At 37.6% G+C, this 18,881-nt stretch overlaps 2 protein-coding genes across 3 annotated transcripts in view; one reads left to right on the forward strand and one right to left on the reverse strand.

Annotated features, from left to right (window-relative positions):
* LOC147299244 (putative disease resistance protein At1g50180) overlaps positions 1-3,083 on the forward strand; it is a 9,727-nt gene extending 6,644 nt beyond the window's left edge. The window contains exons 4-5 of the mRNA XM_086229813.1: positions 1,296-2,182; positions 2,218-3,083. Of these exons, the coding sequence (XP_086085939.1) occupies positions 1,296-2,182; positions 2,218-3,083 (1,753 nt within the window). The remainder of the gene's footprint in view (positions 1-1,295; positions 2,183-2,217) is intronic.
* Positions 3,084-3,430: 347 nt separating this feature from the next.
* On the reverse strand, positions 3,431-8,673 carry EMB1379 (embryo defective 1379). Of its 2 annotated transcripts, none has more exons than XM_086255707.1 (6): positions 8,202-8,673; positions 7,472-7,668; positions 5,348-5,428; positions 4,514-4,747; positions 4,102-4,179; positions 3,431-4,021 (listed from the first exon to the last, which is right to left on the reverse strand). In XM_086255707.1, exons 1-6 carry the CDS (start codon positions 8,314-8,316, stop codon positions 3,782-3,784), a joined length of 945 nt encoding a protein of 314 aa, XP_086111833.1. In that variant the 5' UTR covers positions 8,317-8,673; the 3' UTR covers positions 3,431-3,781. The 2 variants fall into 2 exon arrangements, with proteins under 2 accessions (XP_086111833.1, XP_086111830.1); XM_086255704.1 differs by having other exon boundaries at positions 4,508-4,747.
* Between the last annotated feature and the right edge of the window lie 10,208 nt (positions 8,674-18,881).

Below are 18,881 nucleotides of genomic sequence, written 5' to 3' on the forward strand. Positions count from 1 at the left end.
CCCAGCTCGTCCGCTCCCCGCAAACCTGCCCGCACAGCGACTCCCTCCGGCCCGAGCAGACCCCGACGAGCAGCCCGAGCCCGAGCCCGATCCGGCCCGAGCAGCAGCTCTTCTCTCCGGCCTGCGCGACCCGAGCTCGCCCTCTCTCTCTCTCGAGATCACCTTCCGAGCCGCCCACCCGAGCACCACAGCCACGTCCGACCCGAGCAGATCCTCCGACCCGAGCAGACCCTCCGAGCAGACCAGCAGCTCTCTCTCCACAAATAGTCACATAAAAAAAAAAAAAAAGGGAGATATGGGTGTGGAATCTTTATATTTGGGCTCTACCATTTAATTCCAGATTCTCATTTACAAAGGGCGATATCCCACCAATAAATTGGAAGGGGTTCACTGGGTTTTTTGCGAAGCGTCTACTGCTCGGAATACAGGGTTATCATCGATTCCAAAAAAAAAAAAAAAAGCGACGTATGTAACCCCCCAAGCTTTCCTACAGTACAGCTTTTCTTACTAAGGAACTTGGGGGACTTCTAGACAATAGCTTAAGCAGGAACAAGTATGTGGTTACTTGTCGTTCTGCTCGGACTTTTTTGTGTACAAAGTTCCCAACCAAGAAGTATCTTTTGCTCGGAAACTTGGGGGACTTCTGTTCGTATGATTAATCGTCTAGGCATAACGACAAGTCACACAAGGCTTAACATCGTGCTGTTTGGGCCTAGGCCCAAAAGACTAAGCCCTTCCTGGGCTCCTAGCCCCCGACCTACTAGGCTCCGGCCTCCTAGGCCACGACCTCCTAGGCTCTGGCCCCCTGGGCCCCGGCCTCTTAGGCTCCGGTCTCCCAAGCTCAAGCCTCCTGGGCCCCCGACCCGTGTCAACTCACTCGGATCCTCGAGACCGGTGACACGTGGCACTCGTACAGTGCAAGTCACCACAAAGGACACGTGTCGTCACCGGATTGGTTGACACTCTTCCAAAGGTACTATAAAAGAGGTACCTTCTTGTCACAAAAGGACAATTCAATCAATATTATACTATTCACTCACTCTGCTCTCAGATCTCTTTGAACACTGACTTGAGCGTCGGAGGAGCTTTGGCCGGCACCACACCGGTGCCCTCCCCGCTCACTTTTCTGTACTTGCGCAGGGTGCTTTGGATATCGTTCTCTCTCATTACTCACCAGTCGGACCCAGCTACTCGTTCCTGCCCCACTTCGACGTGTCATCCACTTAGTGGTGGGTCAACGGGCCTACGTGGTTCGACTCGACGTTGACTGCTTTACCATTTTTGAGCATCAACAGGGACCAATTTGATTGTAAAGCGTTTGTATATGTATCTAAAGAAAACAGAAGAAAAGACACTCTGCGAAGAATAATTAAAGAAGTAAGTGCTCGAAATATAGACGATTTCGAGAAACTAGAAGAGGAGGAGATGGTAAAGAAGCTGCACGAATTCTTGAAAGACAGAAGGTTTCTAGTGGTTCTTGATGATGTATGGCAAAAGGAGGTTTGGGATAGTCTGCAAGCTGCATTTCCAAGTGGAATGATGGGAAGTAAGGTGATGCTCACAACTCGAAACAGAGAGGTTGCTTTACATGCAGATGCAAGGAGCATTCCCCATGAGCCACGATTGCTAACAGAAGATGAAAGTTTCAAATTGTTCAGCAAGAAAGCACTCCTGGGAATGGATCATATGCCTTCTGACTTGGAGAAGCTTGGAAGAGAGATGGTCGTCAAATGTGGTGGTCTGCCGCTGTCAGTGGTGGTCCTTGCAGGATTACTGTCCACGAAAATGAATATCGCAGAAGAATGGGAGCATGTGCTTCAAAACATCAGTTGGCGACTCATTGACCAAGATCGTCTTTCAGCAATTTTAGCCCTAAGCTATTATGCTTTACCTTTCCACTTAAAATCATGTTTCCTCCATTTGGGACTTTTCCCCGAAGATGAATGCATACCAAAAATGAAACTGCTGCGTTTGTGGGTTGCGGAAGGATTCTTGATACAACAAGGGAATGAAACGATAGAAGGCATTGCTGAAAATTGCTTAAACGAGTTGATTGATAGGTGCATGATCCAGGTGGGATTGCTAACCTTACTTGGAAGGATTAAAACCATCCGCATCCATGATATTCTCAGAGACTTTTCTGTCGCCAAAGCAGTGGAGGAATATTTTGCTGGAATTTATACCGGACATCATGGAGTTGAAATATCAGCATCTCAGTTGACCTAATTCAATTGAGGTATCTAGGATTGAGGATGCTTGGCTCAAAATATTGTAAGCTTCCAAAATCGATTGGAAAGTTGAAGAACCTACAGACATTAGATTTGAGATCCTCTTCTTATGGAGGTCCAATCCCCAATGTCATTTGGAAGATGGAGCATTTGAGACATTTGCTCCTCTCTTCTTTCATTTGTTCTGGCGGGAATTTAAGATTGGATACCTTGAGCCATTTACAGACCTTACAATATATAGAGGCCGGAAGATGGATAGAAGATGATGGTTTAGCCAATATGATGAATCTGCGACGACTGTGGATACAAAGCTTATCACCAGAACAGGTGAACTTAGTGATTTCCAACATAGAGAGGTTGCACTACCTTCGGTCATTGACGCTGCAAGTAACAACATCATTTCCAACACTCATGCGGCTTTCTCATTGTGGCCATCTCCACAAGCTTTGTTTGTGGGGAAAAATAGAGAAGCTACCTGATCCATGCGAATTCCCGCCAAACCTCGTAAAGTTAATTCTGGTTTGTTCTCTCCTCCAAAAAGATTCAATAGTTAAACTAGAGAGGTTGCCAAATCTAAAGATGCTAGCCTTTGGAAGACGATCATATACTTCAAGAGAACTGGTTTGTTCCTCAGAAGGATTTCCTCAATTACAAGTTCTACAACTAAGTTTTTTAGAAGATCTGGAGGAATGGACAATAGAGGAAAATGCATTGATGAAGCTCAAACATCTAAAGATGATACGTTGTCCGAAATTGGAAAAGGCTCCGGAAGGATTGAAGTTATTGACTACTCTAGAGAAATTAGAGATTATTGGAATGCCACTTCAGTTTGAGCACATGCTTCGATCGACATGAAAACTCGAACCCTAGACTTGAGGCCACCCGATAACCCTTCCATTAAGGTAAAGCTCTAAATTTAGATTTGTTTTAAGATTTATAGCTCTAACACATATAGGCTTGTGGTTCCATTTGGTTACTCCTAGCATCAACCCACATTCTACATCACATGTTTATCTATTTCAAACTCTACCATCTTGCTCTGGCCTAGACCTAGAATAAATCACATTTTAAGAATTTTATTCATTTGTAGCTATAACTATTAATATCATTTAATGTAATTTTAAAAAATCAGACAAAACAAAAGCTCCACGTGTAGCAAGATAGAGAGTTTTCTGTACAATAGCAAAAGCTGAGACTAGTAATAATAATCACAAATTTACTGACCATCAAGCATCCAAAAGGCAGAGCTTTACACCAGTCCCATACAGACTTGCATATCTTCTCATGAAGTTTACCCTTGAGAGCAAGTCACCTGGTCATAGCAATATATGGGGGTAATGCACCAGAGTACTACAGCATCATTCCCTTTAGAAAATAATTTTAAAAAAGGAAAAAAGAAAAGAAAAATCCTACTTCCATAGCAGATTTCTAAAGTATTGCCTTGGAAAATCCTACTTTTATACTTGCATTACATTTTCAGGAAATGCAAGAAGGGGGAACAAAATATACAAAATATATTTCATGGTGCTTGCAAGAGGGCACATGAAATCAAATTATTGAAGGCGGATGGAGCTTCGAGTTGATCTTCTCACATTACGACTAGGTAAGGAAGCCTGTGAGGAACCAGCTTCAACATCTCCATCATCAGTTCCGTCTGTTCTCAGCCTCCTTTTCCTGGCTCCTACAGGTGGCTGGCTCTGAGTAGGGTAACTTGGCTCATCATCTTCTACAGCTTCTGCTTTGGTTACTGTATATTGCCACTGATTACCACAACTTGGACAAACTCTTTCACCCTGAAACTCATCAAGCAGATTGATTTAGCACTGGAGCTCGGTTGACTTCTACTAAAAAATAAGTAAATAAATATATATACCTTTCTCTGAGCAAACATTTTCTTAAGGCAGTACTGATGAATTCGAACTGTACAACCTTCTTTTTGGCACAACACTGCCTGTCAAACATAATCCCGGGAAATTATCAGATACAACAGCATCAGCAAACTAGGCACTAGACAAAAGTTGTTTACTAATAAGAATCTCAAGTTCTCACAGAAGCAATGCACATAATTACACAATAATTTTCCTTGTTACTAGGCATCCTCCAGAATAACACAAATAAAATAAAATATAATAATGAAAAAAAGTATATGAGCAAGGCAGTGAATTGAATCATTTGACAATACTAAGAAAGTGATGAAATTTTTGAATGTTTGGGCATATATAACAAAAATTTCAAATTATCAGTTAACAACTAGTGAGGCCAAACAACATGAGGACGACCTTCACCCCAGCTTCGTTGCACACTTCACATGACGGAACTTCATTATTACGAAACCAACTTCGCAGATCAAGGAAGGATCTGACACCAAGTCCAACACAACCATCTGCAGTAATGCTAAGCCACTGGTCCCGTACAAGTTCATCAAGAGTTTTTTCCTTTTGAGATATTGAAAAATTCTTCAACGCAGAAGGGACATGAAGTGGACCTCCTTGTGATTGTGACTCTGTACTAATGAGAACCTAAAGATAGACCACATGAATAATCAAGCAAAAATGTGCATGTACAAGTTGAATAACCATTGCCTATTAAAAAGTGCATCCTTTTAATTTACTCTAATTTCTATGTATCAGGTCTCATCTTGTTAGGAAAATATTTGTCTCCATTCTTTAAACTGCTAAGGTTGGGTATAACTCACATGCTCACATCACTTATGTGTTACAACATACATATGCCTGGAGGACTCTAATAAGTTTTTTTTATTTAAATGGACAAAACAAAAGAAACAGTTTACTTGTATCTCAATAATCTTCAAGAACTCTGCCATTGCAGAAACTTGAAGGTTTGAAAGAATTAAACAAGACCTTTTATCATATTAAACCTGCAGGATAATAATTATATCTGTTTCTTTATATGAAACTGATAATTTGTATATATAGAATAGATAAGTGATACTGGGAAGTGAACAAGATATTTATATATCTGTTTCATTCTCACTTTTCCAAAGAGCAAGACCAAAATTTATTGAGTTTAACTATGTCAACCGATTGCTGGCCCATTATGCTTGTATAAAAAATGTTATTGAAAAATAGAGCTTTTATGGGTGAGCAAATATGTCAAACCTGATTCTCTAATCTTAGATTAAGAGCACCAATGTTAGATATGGTTCCTTGAGCTGCAGCATCTTGCACTATTGCTTCTATCTGAAATTAAGAATGTAGCTAAATAAATATCAGAATATGATAAAACAAAAACATTATAACCTCGAAAGAAATCTGCATGTAGATATGTAATTTCTCTTCATTTTCTAAAAAGTCTCCTACAAGGACCAAAACTCAAGCAGATGCTTATTGTCAAGCAACCAAACTGGAGTTAAACCAATTATTAAACACAGAAGACAAAAATTATGACTGAGTAGCTTTTTCTTATTCATTCGTAATGAACAAATCCTCATGCTTCCTGAATGTGTATATCACTATTGGATGAGCATCAAAGCACAGCACAAAGAAATAAATTTCACTTTTTTACCGAGAGATGGAGAATTAAATATTTTTAACTGGTAGTGTTCTTAACACACACATATGACATGTGCATATGCTTGCGCACACACGCATATGCACATTTGCAAATGATTGCACATGCACACACATATGTAAACCAATGGGTTTGCATATCAAATGAATGAATGGGTTACACTTTAATAACACAAATACAAGCAGATGCAAAAGTACATGCACACAAAAACCACACAACTCAAAAGAGCATTTTCTTCCAACAATTCTGGGTCAGCTAAGTCAAATGATTTGGACATTTGTTCCCTCAAAAGTCATATATTCTTCTTAAGTCATCTCCCTATACTTCATCCTGGAAGTCAAGCCCTTCCTCTTGTCAAAGAAGTTATCAACTACATTGCAATGAACTAGCCATCTCAATTGAAAACCAAATTTATACCATTATGTGGGTCAAAGTTTAGCATATACACAGCCATACTAATATTGTGGTCAAGGCCCTCATGAGGTGATAAAACTCAAGATTAAAAATTTTAGGACTCATCTGGGTGGTCTCACATGCAACTTGATGTGAAGATGAGCCATATGCCATCAAAACCAGTCGACTAGCACTCAAGCATTACATATCAATTAAGGTGTGTCAATTTTATTTAATGGTAAGCACTTAAATATAGTTAAGACTAGCACTCCTTCCATTTCCAATGTAGTTAGGACCAGAATTTAATCATACTACTAATCATATCATATATTTCTTTTCCTCTCTCCAGCTCTCTTTAGGAGTCGATATAAACATAGGGAACAAAAGGACCTCCGTAATCTTCCAAAGTAAAAGCTAACTGCACTTCCAACTTTTAGATGGATGACATTAGGTTTACACTATTTGGTTCACTTTCAACAAAAACTAAGAGAGAGAGAGAGAGAGAGAGAGAGAGAGAGTGAGTTGCATTATTGTCTTGAATTCAGTCATGTGGTAAACATAAAGGGAAGACAGAAATTAGACTTTTGGTAACTTTTGTTTCTGGGAGACAACTTTCTCATCAAATATCACATTGTAGAGAAAATTTAATGGGCCAAGAGGAAGATTTTAAGTTGCATTCTCATCTCTTTTTGTTTTATTTTTTTTATTTCCCTTTACAATGATAATACAAGTACACTAAGCAAAATCTTAGTTCTTTGTCTGTCTTAGAGCTTCTCTAATAGTTCAAATACCTGAGTTCTACAAAGCTTCACACAATCATTAGTTTGTCAGTTTAATTACAGCAAGCTCAACCTAGTCTTCACAGACTATATATTAGAAGAAAAATGGAAAGTAATATTTAATCACTCATTAATCTCATCTTCATTCTCTAAAAAGATCATGATCCTCATTTTCAATGTACACAACATGGTTTTACTCTCTACCTTCACTGTGCATTTGCTATAATATTTAGTTATTTGAATAGACTGACTTGACATTAACAATAATGTTGAGTCCTTTGAAATAGTAGTTAAGTTCTGACAAAAAAATCTGAACATTCTGAAACTCAAAGCAAAAAATTTGGCATAAAGAGTATAGCTGATACACTAAAGATTTATCTAAAAGAATCAATGTCATATTCTAGATAAGTAAGATAAATTCAGAGTATCACAGAAAATGCTTAATTTCTTCCCTATATAAATAATTTCCCATAGAAATTCAGGAATCAAAGCTTTTAAAATTTATAAACACTTCAAATATGTAAATGTTTTCAGACTTACAATAGCCTTATAGAAAGCAATTTGGGCAACTGAATATTTTGTTCCCAGCTTGGATTCTTCGTCAGAAACATTATTGACAACTCCATAATAAACTTGACCATCATATTGATATCTGCATCCCCGCAACTCAAACTGAACATAAGAAAGTGCCTTGTTTATCTTCAGAAGATATTCATCAAATAGCTTCCGATGACTACCTGTTTCGAATATGAAAATTGCAAGAAGTGTTCAACGAATTGCTACTAATCTTCCTGGCCCCACACCCAAAGACAAAAAAGGAGGCCTAATTTCTGCGCAAGGGAGAAATTTTCAGCGTGACCGTAACACAATCTACGTCTTATAACATGGGTGGACGATGGGCTTATACTTTTAGGATATAGTTTAATTAATATACATATGCTATAGCATAGGTGGATTAGTAACACCACATGGCAGTGTTACTGTCACACTGAAAAATTACTCGGAGAGAAAGAGACCATGTTGCTTATATTTGAATTCAATGTCATGACTGTGAACAAGTGTGAAAACCCAACTTCTTTATTAACCATCGAATCACTCAGATTTAGTATAATTGCTATAGACCAGGACATTGCTATTTCCATATTTGAACGTTTTGACACAAGCAAACAGATTAAAAGGCAAAGATCAGATTATCCCTAAAATCACTGAAATATTGAATTTCAAAAACTGAAAAAAATAGGGAATTTAGGAAAAATATGAAGTGGGAGACCTGGGGTTTTTCCGGTGAGGTCCGTGAAGAGGCGGTGGAACTGGTCCTCCTTGAGTGGGCCGCGTGAAAGCAGAGATTGAATGAGCGTCTGGTGTCTCCAGTTTAGTTCCGTCATATTCAGTGCCCTTCGAAAGACTGATTTCCGTGGGGTCCACTGAATTGGTTCGCAAAACCCTAGCAAGAAAGAGGAAGATGGGTGTTTGTGTGCGAAGAAAATTGAGGGTTTTCCCGGAAAGTGGACTTGGCTTAGGTGAGTTTCCGAAGGCGGGAAAGAAGGGGTGAGGGTTTTGGGATATTTGAGATGGCGGTAGACGGAGGCATTTTTTTGTTGCAAAAGTAATTTTGGACAACTTTTAATCGAAGAGGGAATGACAACTTTTAATCGAAGAGGGAATTACAACTTATATGAGAGCAGCAGGGCTGAAGAACAGAGCATATAGGAGAGGTCAATCAGCTCACATGGCAAAAGCTATTACAAATTTACAAGAAGATGAGGCCCATTTAGCCAAGTCGTGGGTAACCTGGCATAAATAAAACTTTTCTTTTTTTTTTTTTTTAGTCTAACTCGCATAAATAAAACATGATAGAGACTCATCTCCAACACACACTACATAAAAAAATTTCAAAACATGTTCAAAATGAATGAATTATAATATTAGATAATGATCAAAAAAGTCACTACACCCTTTCAATAATAAATAAAGTAAATTATTTTAAAATCTATTTTACAACTCTTAACGATAAATAAACCCGCCTAAAAGGTTGTAATGACAAAAATATAGACTTTTTGACAAATAAATAAACTCACGTTATAACAGGTTTTGTATTTTTTTGCTGCGCTCTCAGCGTTTTTTTTTTTTTTTTAAATTAGGCAAATTGCCATTGCCGAACAGTAATAATTAATAACAGTCATTTTTACGTTATAATGCATGTGGATCTAAATGGCTACGGAATATAAGTCATATATTCAGTTACCCTCAGTGGAATAATGTAATATCATATGCTTTGAATCCTTTTAGTGAGGGGTTTCCGAATTGGAGAAGCTAATTCGATAAACCAATGCTGAATGGCCTCTTGACAGAAATCATCCTTTGATCCCATGAACTCGCAAAAAACATGCACTAATCTTTAAGTCAATCCATACAAAACATCAAAATTAATAACAACAAACAAGTACTAAAATATATAAATTGGTGAAATATTTACTTAAAAATTTATGAAAGATATATGATAGAAATTTTGAGAGTTTTGGGTTGCCTTCAATGGAGGAATCATACTTTCTCTTCAATATGGATGTTGGCCGGGTTTGGGGAGGAACAACAATAATGTTAATAGACGACGGATAATGACCGTTGTCTAAGTAAGGACTATTTACTATCGTCTAATCGACTGTAGTCTTTGAGTTATAAACACACAACGGTATTTAATCGTTGTCTTAATTGCTATAACACAATGGTTTTACAAAACTAAAGGGTTAGAGGAAACCGTTGTTGAGCATTGATGTAGACATCGGTTTTTCTATTATACTTGTTGTGTAGCGACGTTTTATACAACGGTTTGTGTCACTAATGGTATGCCTTTTTACCACTCGATCTTTTAGGTAAAAACATGTAGTGAAATACAACCCAAGACGTCAGTTATTTATCAAAAATTGTTGTGTGCGCTATGAATTAACCTGGTGTTGGCATGTCTAGAAGACTAGAACTCTTTCAAACAACAGTTTTTGTTGTTGATTTTTAGTTAATTCCATTGTATGTTTATCGATTAGATATTGGTTTCTTATACAAAACCAGTCACCATACCAGACATGAGAAATATTATAGAAAACAAACTGTCATGCTAGCTCAATCCTTTTTTCTGATAAAACATCTCCATCTGTATTGCCGAAAGTTTATTCTAGCTTCAATGCACAACGATGTTACAGAGAAGCATCAAATACAGTAAAACTGACTACAAAAAAACTACCATATCTGCCAAAACTTGTAACAATGGAGAATACAACTACGCAACACAAAAAGATTATTAGAGTATGAAAAATCAAGCAACAGAGTCCTTATAAATGGTGGAAGTGCATCAAGCTGCTTGAACTTCAGGTGCTGGAGCACTTTCTGTTGGTTTAATTAGTCATATTTGGAACACTTTCTGTTGAGTTTGGGATGTACCTCCAACCACGCTTGTGGACTCCACTTATTTTCTTGGGATCATGTGCAGGTGGCAAGCTTGCATGAAACAAATGATTCTACTATATTAACTTTGAAATAAAAGAGAATAATGTTTGTGGATAAACCCACACCGATCCAACAGCCAGTCAGGGTTGGACACGTGCCTGGTCAGACCCAACTTCAGTATTTGACTTCTCTATGGTCAGACTTTGACCTCCACATCATCACTGCTCAACGCTTCCTTCGCCAGCTCAGATCGGGTCTCCATGCCGAGTCCTCCATGCCCGGTCCGAGCCGAACCGATGACCTTCAAGGGATTGAGTGTCCATCTTTCCATGGTCATCCCGGTTCGGCTCGGCTCGGCACAGAAATAACCTCCTTTTGAGTTCTGGCGTCGGCCAGTTAGGGCTCGGAGGGACCCCTATCTACTGGACCAGCTCGGTCTGTAATCCCGTGTCCGATCCGATCACACATGGACTTCATGTGTACGCATAAGGACATGTGTTCGGCTCGGCTCGGCTCGGCTTTCCGCCGCCATTCCCAGGAAGATCACGTTGGGATGAACCGCCACACTTAAATGAATCTGACAAAGGTCTTCTGACAAAGGAGACAATCCAGCTTGTATTCATGACTTCTGAAGCAGTTCATCTGGATCTTCCATACTTGCATTCAATGCAGCATTGAATGCAAAGGAGGTGGGTAGCTGTGCATGCCACTGTTCACGACCGACCGCGTGGATCTTTCTCAACCAGCCAGTCACATGCAGGTAACTTACTCATCACAATCTCCTTTGCCTATATATATCAATCCATATGTGCAAAACGGGGATCAATCTAGCTATCAACTCCTCACCAGACAAACACTTACAAAAAATCCCCACTCACCCAAGAGCATACCCAACTTGCTGAGAATAAACCCAGAACATTTGCCTTGTTCTTCCTATTCTCCCAAGTTCATCCTTTGTTCTTCCTCACCTACCATCAAACACCATCACTGACTTCATCATCGGAGCGTGTTTGGCTGGTACCACACCGGTCCATCTCCTTTGATCTTGTTTCTCTTACAGGAAGATCTCACATCATCATCCAGCAAGGCTTCGGATCAGCCAAGTCACCACCTCTAAGTTGTTGCATCTCTCTCACGGAAATTTGCATCAACAAATAACTTAAAAATCGATAAACCTAACAACTACAAGGCTTACACAGAATTCTAAAGAATTAGCCATTACTAAACATAAATTACAAACAAATAAAGAATCTAGACTGTATAACAGAAAGGGAACCTCTTATTCATGTATGCAGGTGCACAAGCTTGTATATGCAAAGTGTAGGAAACTATAGGTATAAATTGCTATATTCAAACAAAGAGATTTAAATAATACAAAGAATTAGACAGTAAAGGAAGTTTAGAAAAACCTTTGAAGTCGAGTCTAGTGTTCAACACTATGACCTTAAGACGATTTACGCCCGCCCTACCGTGCTATGGTCAATCGGCGCTCGCCTCCCAGGATACAACGACTTCTTCCTTGCAGTAGTAGCACTTCAAACTACAAGGTTCTATGAACCCAAATATGCAAATAACTCTTTCTTTGGTAATGGAAGACTGTACTTGAATGAATGCAAGTTTTTCTTAGTAATTTTTTCTATCTCCTAAAAGATTTCAATACTACTATATTTATAGATGCAAAGTGCCTTTTGGAAAGGTTTTGATTGAATTAAATGGCCAAGAGACACATTCCATTGAATGGGCAACAGACACATCTGTTCATGGCCATGACTGTTTTAATTTAATCAGTGTTTCTTTTTGAAACCTTGTGTCTGTTCAGTTTTAATAGAACGTATACCAGTGGCTTTCTGGAGGATGACTCTACAAATCAATATTGGGCCTATTACTAAATAAAGCCCAATATTTAATTCCTTTCCACTTACATTTTCCATTCATATAGAATTATGATATTTAAGCAAATAAATATTTCCATAATTAATTTAAATATTCATTACTTAAAATATCATAATTCCAACAATCCCCCACATGAATGAAAATGGGCACAAATATATGCATATGAGGATGCAGACACTAGAAAGAGTTACTTATTGGAAAGTTATTGAATCAAGATAGGTAGCTTGTGGCCTTGAACCTTCCCTAGTGAAGGACTATCGGATTTACTTGGCTAATCAGTGAACGTAACGTCTTGAACTGTTCAGCCGTTGGTGTAAACCAAGACAATAGTACTCACACAATAACCTCCTAGACATATTTTGGTTCTAACGGTTGTGTTCATTTCGGCCTTGAACAAAACCTGGTATTCATGAGTGCTTTAGAGAATTCAGCCCTACTCAAAATTCTCATAGAAACGGCCACATTTCCACTCATATAGGTGACTGCCTATAAGGAATATCCTACCATACCCCACTCGAATAAACCAAGATATAGAATCATTAAAAGCATAGCTTAGCCTATAATCACATTGCAGGCAGCACTACTTCTTATTAGGAATGGGAAGGAGATTTTATCTCCGCAGTGCTAGGTCAGAGCATACCATAATTTAGTTGTCCCTTTTGAACCTAAATCTTGGGATCGCCAGTCAACTAGGTTGGGTTTCCACTATGGCTTCTCTTTTACAAGGGCTTTAATCTCATTCCCCTTGATAATCTATAAACTTGCTCTCTATTCAAACCTTTCGTAAACGGATCCGCTAAATTATCTCTTGACTTCACATAGTCAATGGTAATGATACCACTAGAGAGTAGTTGCTTCACGGTGTTATGTCTTCGACGTATATGTCGAGACTTACCGTTATACATGTTATTTTGTGCCCTTGCAATCGTTGATTGGCTATCACAATGTATACATATAGCGGGCACAGGCTTAGGCCAACATGGAATATCCTCTAAGAAATTCCGAATCCATTCGGCTTCTTCTCCTGCTTTATCCAAGGCTATCAACTCAGATTCCATAGTGGATCTAGCAATACACGTTTGCTCGATGGATCTCCATGAAACAGCCGCGCCTCCAATCATAAAGACATATCCACTTGTGGATTTTGAGTCTTTAGTATCTGATATCCAATTGGCATCATTGTAGCCCTCAAGTACGGCTGGATATCTTGTATAATGTAGTCCGAAATTCTTAGTATATCTTAGATATTTAAGTACCCTAATTATAGCTTTCCAATGATCCTTTCCAGAATTATTTGTATTTCTACTCAATCTGTTAACTGAGTAGGCTAAATCAGGTCTAGTGTAATTCATAACATACATTAGACTACCAATGATACAAGCATATTCTATTTGTGATATACCTTGACCATTATTCTTCATAAGATGAATATTTGGGTCATAAGGTGTTTGTACAGGACTAGTATCATACTTGTTAAATTTATCAAGTATTTTCTCAATGTAGTGTGTTTGAGACAAGACTAGTCTATCAGATGTTCTAGAAATTTTAATTCCTAGAATCACATCTGCAACACCCATATCTTTCATGTCAAAATTATTAGTTAGCATTTTCTTGGTTGATTTAATCATACCAATATTACTACCCATAATCAACATGTCATCTACATAAAGACAAATAATGACAAACCCATCTTTAGTGCTTTTAGTGTACACACATTTGTCACACTCATTTATCTTAAAATTATTTCACATCATGGCTTTGTCAAATTTTAGATGCCATTGTTTTGGTGCTTGCTTTAGGCCATACAAAGACTTAACAAGCTTGCACACCTTATGTTCTTGACCAGGAATAACAAAACCTTCAGGTTGTTCCATGTATATTTCCTCGTCTAATTCACCATTTAGAAATACCATCTTGACATCCATTTGATGAATTTCTAAATTATGCAATGCTGCTATTGCAATTAGCATCCTAATGGATGTTATTCTTGTAACTGGTGAGTATGTGTCAAAGTAATCTAAGCCTTCCTTTTGCTTATATCCTTTCACAACAAATCTAGCTTTATATTTATCAATTGTTCCATCGGCCTTCATCTTCCTTTTGAAAATCCACTTATAACCCAAAGGCTTATTTCCAGGGGGAAGATTCACCAATTCCCAAGTATGATTCTGTAAGATGGAATCAATTTCAGAATTAATAGCCTCTTTCCAAAGTGGTGCTTCAGGTGAAGACATTGCTTCCTTGTAAGTACGAGGCTCATTTTCTAACAAATAAGTTAGAAAATCTGGACCAAAGAACTTAGATGTTCTTGCTCTCTTGCTACGTCTAGGTTCAATATTGGGTTCTTGTCCACTAGACCCTTGGTCTATATTTTCTTGATGGCTTTCTTGGTTATTATCATTTACAGTATTATAAGTTCTTTTAAGAGAACTTCTTTCTTGTGCCTCTTTATAAGGAAATATATTTTCAAAAAAATATGCATTCCTTAATTCAATAATTGTGTTCACATGTATATCTGAAATATCAGATTTATGTACAAGGAAACGATATGCACCATTGTTAATTGCATAACCAATAAAGATACAGTCAATGGTTTTTAGTCCTATTTTAACCTTTTTAGGTTTTGGGACTGCCACCTTAGCTAGACACCCCCACACTTTGAGATATTTGTAAGAAGGTTGGTGACCTTTCCATAATTCATATGGGGTCTTGTCTAACTTCTTATGAGGCAACTTGTTGAGAATAAAATTTGCAGATAGCAGTGCTTCCCCCCACAAGTTCTGAGGTGCTCTAGAACTTATTAGTAAAGCATTCATCATCTCTTTTAATGTACGGTTCTTTCGTTCAGCAATACCGTTCTGTTGAGGTGAATAGGGTGCAGTAGTTTGGTGAATAATTCCATGTTGAGCACAAAACTCACCAAAAGGTGATTCATATTCACCACCTCTATCACTTCTTAATACTTTGATCTTTCTGCTAAGTTGATTCTCAACTTCAGTCTTATAATATTTGAACATCTCAATCGCCTCATCTTTGCTTCTTAGTAAATACACATGACAATATCTTGTACAGTCCATCAATAAAAGTAATAAAATACTTTTTCCCACCCTTAGTTTGTATAAATTTTAAATCACAAATATCACTGTGAATTAAATCCAAAGGTTCAGTAGTTCTCTCAATAGAATGGAACGATGTTCTAGTTAACTTTGCTTCAACACAAGTTTCACACTTAGTATTAGAATCAATGTAAAACTTAAGAATCAATGTAAAACTTCGGAATCAATGTAAAACTTAGGAATCAGATCCATGTTAGTTAATTTGCGTATTGTATCAAAATTAACATGGCCTAATCTACCATGCCAAATATTAGATGACTCAAGCATATAAGTAGAACTAACTGTGTTATTATTATTAACTTTTGGTACAACAGTCATTACATTCAATTTGAACAGACCATCATTCAGGTACCCTTTTCCCCCATACATCCCATTCTTAGTAAGTACAAACTTGTCAGACTCAAATACCAACTTGAAACCATTCTTGCTCAATAGAGATCCAGAAACCAAGTTCTTTCGGATGTCAGGAACATGGAGCACATTGTTGAGAGTAACCTCCTTGCCAGATATCATCTTCAGAACCACTTTCCCTTGGCCTTCAACCTTTGAGGTGGAGGAGTTTCCCATGAACAATTGTTCTCCATCAAGCCCATGATAAGTGGAGAACATTTTCCTATCAGCACACACATGACGAGTAGCCCCAGTGTCCACCCACCATTCTTTGATATTTCCCACCAAATTAACTTCAGAGATGACCGCAGAAAGATTGATATCAGATATATCATTTGAGATCGAGCTTATCTTCCTCGGTTATGTTTGCCTCATTTCCCTTGCCTTTCTTCTTGCCATGACTCTTGCCTTGACTCTTGCCACTCCTACAGTCCTTTGCACGGTGACCAGTCTTATTGCAATTAAAACACTTGCCATTGAACTCCTTGACCTTCTTGGAATTTCCTTGACTTGTGCCTTCCCCATAATGCTTCCTCTTTTTGCTATTATTTGGCCTATTCTCCACTATGTGTGCCTTAGCCTCCATGGAAGATCCTCGCTTATCAGAGTGGCGATTATCTTCCTCAATCCTCAATCGCACGATCAGATCCTCAAGCCCCATCTCTTTGCGCTTGTGCTTAAGGTAGTTCTTGAAATCCTTCCAGGATGGCGGCAATTTCTCAATTACAGTAGCCACTTGAAATGACTCAGGAAGTACCATATCCTCTGCATCAATTTCATGCAAAATAAGTTGGAACTCTTGGACTTGACTGATCATGCTTTTGGAGTCCACCATCTTGTAGTCAAGAAACCGACCCACAATGAATTTCTTCATTCCAGCATCTTCGGTCTTGTATTTCTTGTCCAAAGACTCCCAGCCTTGGCTGTTTTCATTGGACTATACACATTGTAGAGTGCATCGTCCAACCCATTGAGGATATAATTCTTGCGCGCAGATAAAATCAGCATGGTTCCAGGCATCAGCAGCAAACCATAGATTCTTTGGAAGTTCCAGGAACAGGAGCATCTTCCTTCAAGAATTTGACCAAGTTCATTGTTGTTAAATAAAACAACATTTTCTGCTGCCACATCTTGAAATCAGTTCCATTGAACTTTTCAGGTTTCTCCCTATGGTGAGAAGATTGCGGCAACACAGGAGCAGATGCCATAGGAATAGCAGATGACAAAGGGACTGTTTCTGTCACAGGTCCAGTCATGGTATTTATATTCTCAGTACTTGAGGAACTCATTTTTCCTTTGAAGTATAAACAATTTTTGAATAAGCAGCTATATATAACAACAGCAGAATAAAATAAATATAAAGAAACTGATTTTCAACGAAAGACAGAATACACAATCAGAACAAAAAACAAAAACACAAATTAAATGTATGGAAAGTAAAAGAAATAGACAAAATGAATTCTTTAATGTCAAAGCAACAGTAAAGAAGGTAAAGCACAAAAGACGAAAAATATGGCAAGATCAAAACTAATAAAGATCTAAGAACAAAACCCACTAGCAGATGTAAATAAAAAATGATATAAATAGGAATAATGAACAGTATGTATATATATAAATATATATCTATCACAACGTAGACTACTTAAACAAAGCAGATCTTTGTTGAACAAAAATTAAAGCCACCAAAATTGACAAAGTCAAAGCAAATATTGAATGAATAGATAATAAAAAGTAGAAACAATATAGCAAATTACACAAATAAATCGTCTTAAGATTGTATGAAACTATAGGTATAAATTGCTATATTCAAACAAAGAGATTTAAATAATACAAAGAATTAGACAGTAAAGGAAGTGTAGAAAAACCTTTGAAGTCGAGTCTAGTGTTCAACACTATGACCTTAAGATGATTTACGCACGCCCTACCGTGCTATGGTCAATCGGCGCTCGACTCCCAGGATACAATGACTTCTTCCTTGCAGTTGTAGTACTTCAAACTACAAGGTTCTGTGAACCCAAATATGCAAATAACTCTTTCTTTGGTAATGGAAGACTGTGCTTGAATGAATGCAAGTTTTTCTTAGTAATTTTTCCTATCTCCTAAAAGATTTCAAGACTACTATATTTATAGATGCAAAGTGACTTTTGGAAAGGTTTTGATTGAATTAAATGGCCAAGAGACACATTCCATTGAATGGGCAACAGACACATCTGTTCATGGCCATGACTGTTTTAATTCAATCAGTGTTTTTTTTTTAAACCTTGTGTCTGTTCAGTTTTAATTGAACGTATACCAGTGGCTTTCTGGAGGATGACTCTACAAATCAATATTGGGCCTATTACTAAATAAAGCCCAATATTTAATTCTTTTCCACTTACATTTTCCATTCATATAGAATTATGATATTTAAGCAAATAAATATTTCCATAATTAATTTAAATATTCATTACTTAAAATATCATAATTCCAACACAAAGCACATATGTGGAGCTGAAAACAATGCTATATTGCTATGAATAACCAATCAGAAAACAAATATTAATTATATTAGTAAGCCCGGCCAATTGAGTACGTTAACCACGACCCTTTGAGCAAAAATGATAAACTGGTGGATTATTATGATTGTTTTTGCACCTAAACAGCAGAAAAGTGAGTGACACAACCCTTCTATTACCTTTTTATTTTAAATGACAAAAACTGAATAAGAGCAATCCAATATAAAAGACAGGTAATAAGTAAGCATCAACCATCCCAAATCAAAGTAATCTAAAGCACAGAAGAAAATTCAGTCTGTGAAACAAATATAACATTGGAAGTCATTGTATCAAGATTTTCCAGAACCAAAGAGGCAATGATGTTTAAATTATCTCTTCCTTTTTTTTGGTGGCACAGACTTTGCAACTTACTTTTCCATTAACATTGCTTATATCTCATCATACTAACCTAAAGTTCAATTCCTACAACAAACTGTCTTGCTTAAGTCATTGTATCAACATTGCTTAAATATCTCTTCCTCTACATCCAAGCTAAAGTCTGACTTCCTTGGCACTGCAGGGTTACATTAAAACACATAAAATTATGCACACAGTATGTATATCGAAGTACCAGCTGAG

The sequence above is a fragment of the Dryas octopetala genome, chromosome 1 (genome assembly GCF_963921425.1).
Source record: "Dryas octopetala chromosome 1, drDryOcto1.1, whole genome shotgun sequence".
Taxonomy (NCBI): domain Eukaryota; kingdom Viridiplantae; phylum Streptophyta; class Magnoliopsida; order Rosales; family Rosaceae; genus Dryas; species Dryas octopetala.

Bases quoted from the DNA above. Each gene is read 5' to 3' on its own strand.
- EMB1379 (XM_086255704.1), bottom strand. From the start codon at position 8,316: ATGACGGAACTAAACTGGAGACACCAGACGCTCATTCAATCTCTGCTT. The intron at 4,180-4,507 runs GTCGTCCTCATG...TATGTTTGACAG, and splicing joins GCAACGAAGCTGGGGTGAAG to GCAGTGTTGTGCCAAAAAGA. The intron at 4,022-4,101 runs GTATATATATTT...GATGAGTTTCAG, and splicing joins AAATGTTTGCTCAGAGAAAG to GGTGAAAGAGTTTGTCCAAG.